Below are 7149 nucleotides of genomic sequence, written 5' to 3' on the forward strand. Positions count from 1 at the left end.
ATTCTCCCATCATAGACATCTCAAACTTCTCCGTCATCATCTTTCCAAATTCTTCGCAGAAATTAGGGTTAGTGGAACCAAACACAATATCGTCCACATATATTTGACACACAAAGAGATCATCATTCATTTTCTTTGGAAAAGTGTTGGATCAATTTTACCAATTTTGATACTCTTTTTGACTAAGAACTTTCTGAGGCATTCATACCAGGCTCTAGGTGCTTGCTTCAAGCCGTAGAGTGCCTTATCAAGTTTATAGACATGATTAGTATGTTCTGGATCTTCAAAACCAGGAGGTTGTTCAACATAAACAAGTTCTTCAATTTCACCATTTAAGAATGCACTTTTCACATCCATTTGATATAAAGTTATGTCATGATGATTAGCATACGCAAGAAGAACTCTAATGGATTCAAGACGTGCAACAGGGGCATAGGTTTCACCGAAATCCAAACCTTCAACCCGAGTGAAGCCCTGTGCAACCAGACGTGCTTTGTTCCTCACGACGATTCCATCTTCATCTTGCTTATTTCTGAAGACCCACTTGGTGCCGATGACATTTTGCCTTGGCCTTTCAACAAGGGTCCTGACTTGATTTCTCTTGAAATTGTTCAGTTCTTCATGCATAGCCATTACCCAATCAAGATTTAATAATGCTTCATCCGTTGTCTTCGGCTCAACTGAAGACACAAAAGAGAAGTGCTCACAAAAATTTGAAACACGTGAGCGAGTTTGAGTACCTCTTCTGATGTCTCCAAGAATTTGATCAACCGGATGATCCTTCTGAATTCTTTTGCAGATCTTCGGATGATGTACTTCACCACCAGTAGTGCTAGGTTGTGCTTCATTTGAAGCAGCAGTTTGTTCTTCAGCTGAGGTGAAAGTTCCGGTTTAGTTAGGTTCTTCAACTTGTGAAATGCCTTCTTCATTATTGATTGTGGATTCACTTTGCTTGACTTCTTCTGGACGAATATCACCAATGGCCATCTTTTGGATATTTCATGAAATTTCTTCAATATCTACAGACATTGGCAATTGCTCTTCCTGGGAGCCATTAGTTTCATCGAACTACACATCCTTAGCAATTTCAACAACTTTTGTGGTGTTGTTGAAGACTCGATAAGTATGTGCATTCGAGGGATAACCCAAGAAGAAACCTTCGTCACATTTCGAATCAAACTTAGCTCGTCTATTCTTCTTGTTGAGGATGTAGCCTTTGGTTCCGAAGACTCTGAAGTATGACACATCAGGCTTGCGGTTGGAGATGAGCTCGTATGGAGTTTTCTTCAGAAGTCGATGAAGATACAATCGATTTGAAGCATGGCAAGCGGTGTTGTGGGCTTCAGCCCAGAAACGGTCAGGAGTCTTGTACTCGTTCAACATAGTCCGGGCCATTTCAATCAACGTGCGGTTCTTCCCCTACACCACCCCATTTTGTTGAGGAACATGAGGTGCAGAGAACTCATGCTTCACGCCGAACTCATTGAGGAATTCTTCCATCATCAGATTCTTGAATTCTGTTCCATTGTCAATTCGCACGCCCTTAATGGATACTTCAAACTCATTTTGGGCTCTTCGTGCAAACTTTTCTAAGATCTCAACTACTGTTCTCTTATCATCCAAAAAGAACACCCAAGAGAAACGTGAATAATCATCAACAATCACAAATCCATATGAGTTACCTCCTATACTCATGCATGTTGTAGGACCAAAACGATCCATGTGAAGCAACTCGAGAGGTCTTGAAGTAGACATGACGTTCTTCACGGGATGGGACGCTCCGATTTGCTTCCCAGCTTGGCACGCAGTGCATAAACGATCCTTTTCAAAGGAAACGTTCTTCAAGCCTCGGATGTGGTCGCCTTTGACAAGTTTGCTCAAATTCTTCTTACCCACATGACCGAGTCTTCTATGCCAGAACCACCCTAGCGATGATTTTGCAACTAGACACGTAGGGGGTGAGTATGAGGAGTCTTCAAAATTTACAAGATAGAGATTATCCTTTCTCCACCTTCTGAAGACAAAAGAGTTATCCTTTTCTGAAGTAACATACACATATGGTCTTGTGAAGCAAACGATTAGTCCATGATCACATAGCTGAGCAACAGATAGAAGATTATATCCAAGTGATTCAACAAGAAGTACTTCATTGATAGACAAGTCATTTTCCTTAGAAATAGCAACTTTGCCGAGACAAATTACCTTTCCCTTACCATTGTCACCAAAAGTGATGTTCTCATGATGTTGAGGACCAAGTTCTAAAGAGCTAAACATTATCTTCTCACCGGTCATGTGATTCGTACATCCGGAGTCCACGACGCACTCTCTTCCTCCGGATGCATATGCCTACGAAGAAAGTTAGGCTCGTTTAGGCACCCATGTCTTCATGGATTCCTGCAGTTAGTAGAACTTGAAGAATACAAGGCATCACAGAAAAATCCAATGACGGATTTTGGCACCCAAATTTGATGTTTTGCATGTTCTCCACGCATTATGGTTCCAGTGAAATTAGCTCTCACTTTATTATCCTTACCCATCTTCAGAATGTAAGATTCATTAACATGGAATATCGGGTAAGCACGTGAAGTATTGTGACGCTTTGAAGCATCCTTGCAGGGATACAGATTTCCCACAAATGGAGGAACCTCAGTATACTTCCCTCTTCCTTGGACAAATTTTGTAGGGGGATATTGCTCAGGGAGCCAAGCATCACCGTTGACATTGTACTTCCTCTCAAAACCGATACCATCCTTGCGTCGGCGAGGAATTTGAAGACCAAGAATCTGATTCAAGGTTTCAGTCCCTTGGTGACACTTGAGGATACCAGCCTCAGTCTGCTTCTTCAACTTAGCATTTTCTTCAGCCAGTGAGAGATCACTAGGTGAAGGGTTAGTGACAGCAGTGCAAGATTCACCAATAGTAGTAAAGTTAGAAGCAATATCAGGTGAATCAAGTGAAATAAGGAAATTCAGTTTGAGTCGCAGCATGTGAAGTAGTGATTTCAGGAATGTTGTTCAATGAAGAATTGCATTTAGAACATACTTCAGAGGAATCACCGTTTTGAGGTAAGTTGACTAGCTTAGCATTGAGATCAAGATTCTCAGATTTGAGATCCCCATAAGAGTTCTTCAGATTATCATCCTCGAGTTTGATCGAAACATAGTTAAGACTAATCTCAGCATCAGTTTTCTTTAGATCCTTATGAGCCTCCTCCATGGCCCGAAACTTAGACTTGAGTCTTTTGAGTTCATTAGCCATGTTAGTGTTCTTCTTGATCTCAGTGATAAGCAGGTCTTCTTGCTTCTCAATGATGAACTGAAGTCTTTCATATGTTATGGGTTCAGATTCTTCATTATCAGCTTCATCATTATCACTAGAATTTACTTCAACTTCACTAGGAGATGATACCTTAGAGGATTTTGCCATGAAGCATGATGGTGAGGTGCGATCGTCTCCGGAGGCATCTTAAGATGAATCTGCAGAGTCAAACAATAAAGTCTTCTCTCTGGCAGATGAAATAGCTATGGCCAATCCGGCAACGCCGTCTTCAGACTCAGAGTCAGATGATTGTTCAGATGATGAAGAATCTGAATTCTATTCACCAACATGTGCTCTAGAATAATACTTCCCCTCCTTCTTGTGAGCAGAGTCCTTATTCCAATCCTTCTTCTTGTGACGGTCATGGCTCTTCTTGTGAGAGTGTTTCTTGAATCCTTTCTTCTCCTTGTCTTCATCAGCTTTCTCGGGACATTCAGCAATGAAGTGACCTTGCTTGCCACAATTGAAGCAAACTCTTTTGGCCATATCAGATTTCTTCCGATGAGCAGATTTCCGAAACTTGGAGGAGCTGGATTCACCTTGATGCTTCAGTTTGTTTCCAAATTTTCTTCCAAACTTCTTATTGAACCTCTTCACAAACAGAGCAAGCTCGTCACTGGAGTTGGATTCTTCATCAGACGAAGATGAGTCTTCAGATTCTTCACTGGAGCTGACAATCTTCTTGGATGATTTCTTGGCCTTGAGTGCAATGTTCTTCTTCGAACTGCTCCAGAACCATGGATCATCTTCTTTTCTTCCTGGTCAAGCTCATAGGACACAATTCTTCCAAGCACCCAGGTGGGAGTTAACTCTTTGAAGTCTGGCCTATGCTTGATCGACTCACAGACAGTGGTGTACTCCATGGGAAGAGCTCGAAAAAACCTTCTGTTTTGCATCAAGTCAGTGATATAGTGATCATCAAGAGTATTCAACTCATTCACAATGGTGCTCATGTGATCATAGAGTGAAGAAACAGTCTCATTTGGCTCAAGCACAAGTCTGTCAAACTGACTGATGAGGTGTGTACTCTAGAATCTTTGACAGTGGTTATCCCTTCATGGACTTCAGCGAGAAGATCCCAAATCTTCTTTGCATCAACAAGGTTACTGATCTTGTTGAAGTCAGCATCACTGACAGTTGAGAAGATGATATCACAAGCTTTGGCATTTGCTTGATACTTCTTCAGAGAAATAGCATCATATCCAGAGATGGGTCCCTGAGGAACAACAAAGCCGTTTGTGACTGCTTCCCAAGCACAAGGGTCAGTAGATATGATGTGAGTCTTAATGCGATTTTTCCAAAAAGCATAATTGGTACAGCTAAGAACAGGTAACTTCCCATGCTTAGACATACTTCTTCCTCAGGTGGTTAAACCAAAACAAGGAAGACTTGTTCTGATACCAATTGAAAGATCGAGTACGTCACAGGGGGGGTGAATGTGACCAGTTTTAATTCTTTCTTCAAAAAATGAAGACTGAAGACTGAAGACGGTCACACTACTTAAACAACAGGGATTACTCACACTTTATCTCTTTGTCTCACAACGGTTAGATTAGGTGGTCAAGAACGAAAGCGACAGATTTTCAAACACATTTGAAATCAGAGTGAAGACTTCACGCGGAAGTTTCTGTGAAGCCTGAAATGCTTCATTCTTCACTCCGACAAAAAACACTCACACAGAAAATGGTTTTCGCCTAAGCTGAACATGAAGAATAGGTTTCACCTGAACCAGCTCCACACTTCAAACCCCACTTAATAGTACGGCGTTCCTATACTCAAGTGAAGAAAAAGCTACGGAAAGACCTATGAAGAAAGCTACGCTTCATGTTCTTCACCGTTCTTCACTGAGTTCTTCATACTTCAAGCCAGTACCTGTACTTCAATTTTTAGTGGTCGTCGATGCTGGTTAAACCAACTCTTCTGAGGAACGAAAACCTAAAACACTCTGTGTAACTCATTAGTTCCTCAACCATGTTGTCATCATTCATCAAAACCCATACAGGGGAAATGTTTCCCTTTCAGTTCCTATGCTCAACTGAAGAAATGTAACATCCAGAAATTTCAAACTTTTACATGTGCATTGCATCCATAAGCATCATGCCACAATTGCATATTTGAATCATGATAAAACATGATTTTACAAATTTTCTAGAATTTTTTTGGACCAATTTGGAGTTCAAAATCAAAAGTTATCAAAGAATTGAGAAAAGGAGAAAAAGAAAAGGCTAAAAGAAAAAAAAAAGGGAGAAAACCGGACCCGCCCGGCCAAATGGGCCGAACGGGCCCTGTTCCGCGCGCCTGGACCGGACCGAGCCGGCCCTGCGCGACACGCGCCTTCGCCGAGCCACTGACGCGTGGGACCCATGCGTCAGGGTCTTCTTCCTCGTAAGGAAAGCGCCCGCGACGCGCGCGCTTGCCGTTTTCGCCGCCGCACGCCGTCTCTGCCGCAATCTCCTCTCCCGTCCTTCTTTCGGAGCCCCGAGCGCGTCCTTTAAAGCTCTTGCCCTCCTCTCTTCTCCCCCCTTGGTTCCCCTCTCTCTTGCGCGCCCACGCCGAAGAAATTTCTCGCTGTCGCTCGCCGCCGCCTGCCGCCGTCTCGAGCTCACCGCCGAACACCTGGTACGCCATGAACGACGAGACCACGCCTACCTCTTTTCTCTCCTCCTCGCCATTCTTTTGACGCAAACCGTTCGTCTTTTGGTGCACTGTAGCCGTCAGAAGCCGCCCGCCGCCCGTCGCCGGAGTTCGGCCCGCGCCGCCGCGCTCGTCTCCGTCCTAGGCGAGGCGTCCGCCGTCCCCGAGCGCCGCCGACCATGTCCCTAACCCCACCTCAACGCACTGATACGTCCCCAAACATCCCCGCGCCACCAGGCTCACCGGAGACGCCGCCCCCCGCCCGCCTGCACCGCGCCGCCGCCGGAGCTCCCTCGCCGGAACCCTAGGTGAGCCTGACCCCCTCGTGGCCGTAGGATCTCGACCAACGGCCGAGATTAGATCCCTGTTTTTATTTTTTAATGGAACCGGTACCGACGAATGAGACCGTGACACATGGCATGGTAAAATAAAAATGAAAATCTAATTTTAATCCCCCGGAATAATTAAATGGCACTTTTGCAGAAAAGCCCCTGTAACTTCAAATGATCATATCTTTTAATCTGTTTGGCCAAATTTGATGATCCACACCTTTCTGGAATCCTTAGGAAATGTAGAATCTTTTGGAACTGTCCAATTTCAAATTTGAATTTTTGAATCACATTCAAATTACAGAATAGGGTTTAATACCATTTAAATCATAACTAATTATTTAGAAGTCCTTTTTAAATGAAACCAGTGCCCAAAAATTTGTTTTATTATCCTCTGTCCATTGGGATAGAGAAATAAATTTTTTTGAAATAATTTTTTTGGCTGACGCTTTGGACCAGTAGATCACCCGAATAAAATAAACCCAATCATGTCACATGTTTGCATCGCATCATACCATACATTCTTTTGTCATGTTTGAATTGTGTGTTTATGTGTGTGTATATTGTTTGTATTTGAATAGTTTTCTCGGAGAGCGAACCTTGTGATTGTGACTAGTGTTTGAACTCCAACTGCTACCAAGGCAAGTTCACTTTGATCATATCCTATTACTGTTTGTTTTTAAAATACTTGTGCATTAGAGTTGTTTGTAGTAATGCATTGATAGGACTATTACTCGTACTTATGCTAGCTATGCTTGACCTACTAGCTATATGGTTACCTTTGCCATGAATCCTCCACCAATAGCCATCGTGATTAGTATTGCTTAGCCATGCTATGTTAGTAAACGTGGGAGGGAATCTCAATCAT

General features: G+C 43.0%; 1 protein-coding gene across 1 annotated transcript; it reads right to left on the minus strand.

Moving 5' to 3' along the window:
* Positions 1-3594: 3594 nt before the first annotated feature.
* Positions 3595-5946, minus strand: LOC112270737. The gene is made up of 2 exons (XM_024458804.1): positions 5925-5946; positions 3595-4076 (listed from the first exon to the last, which is right to left on the minus strand). The coding sequence occupies exons 1-2, from the start codon at positions 5944-5946 to the stop codon at positions 3595-3597; spliced, it is 504 nt and encodes a 167-aa protein (XP_024314572.1).
* Between the last annotated feature and the right edge of the window lie 1203 nt (positions 5947-7149).

This window comes from Brachypodium distachyon, chromosome 2 (assembly GCF_000005505.3).
Source record: "Brachypodium distachyon strain Bd21 chromosome 2, Brachypodium_distachyon_v3.0, whole genome shotgun sequence".
Classification (NCBI taxonomy): Eukaryota; Viridiplantae; Streptophyta; class Magnoliopsida; order Poales; family Poaceae; genus Brachypodium; species Brachypodium distachyon.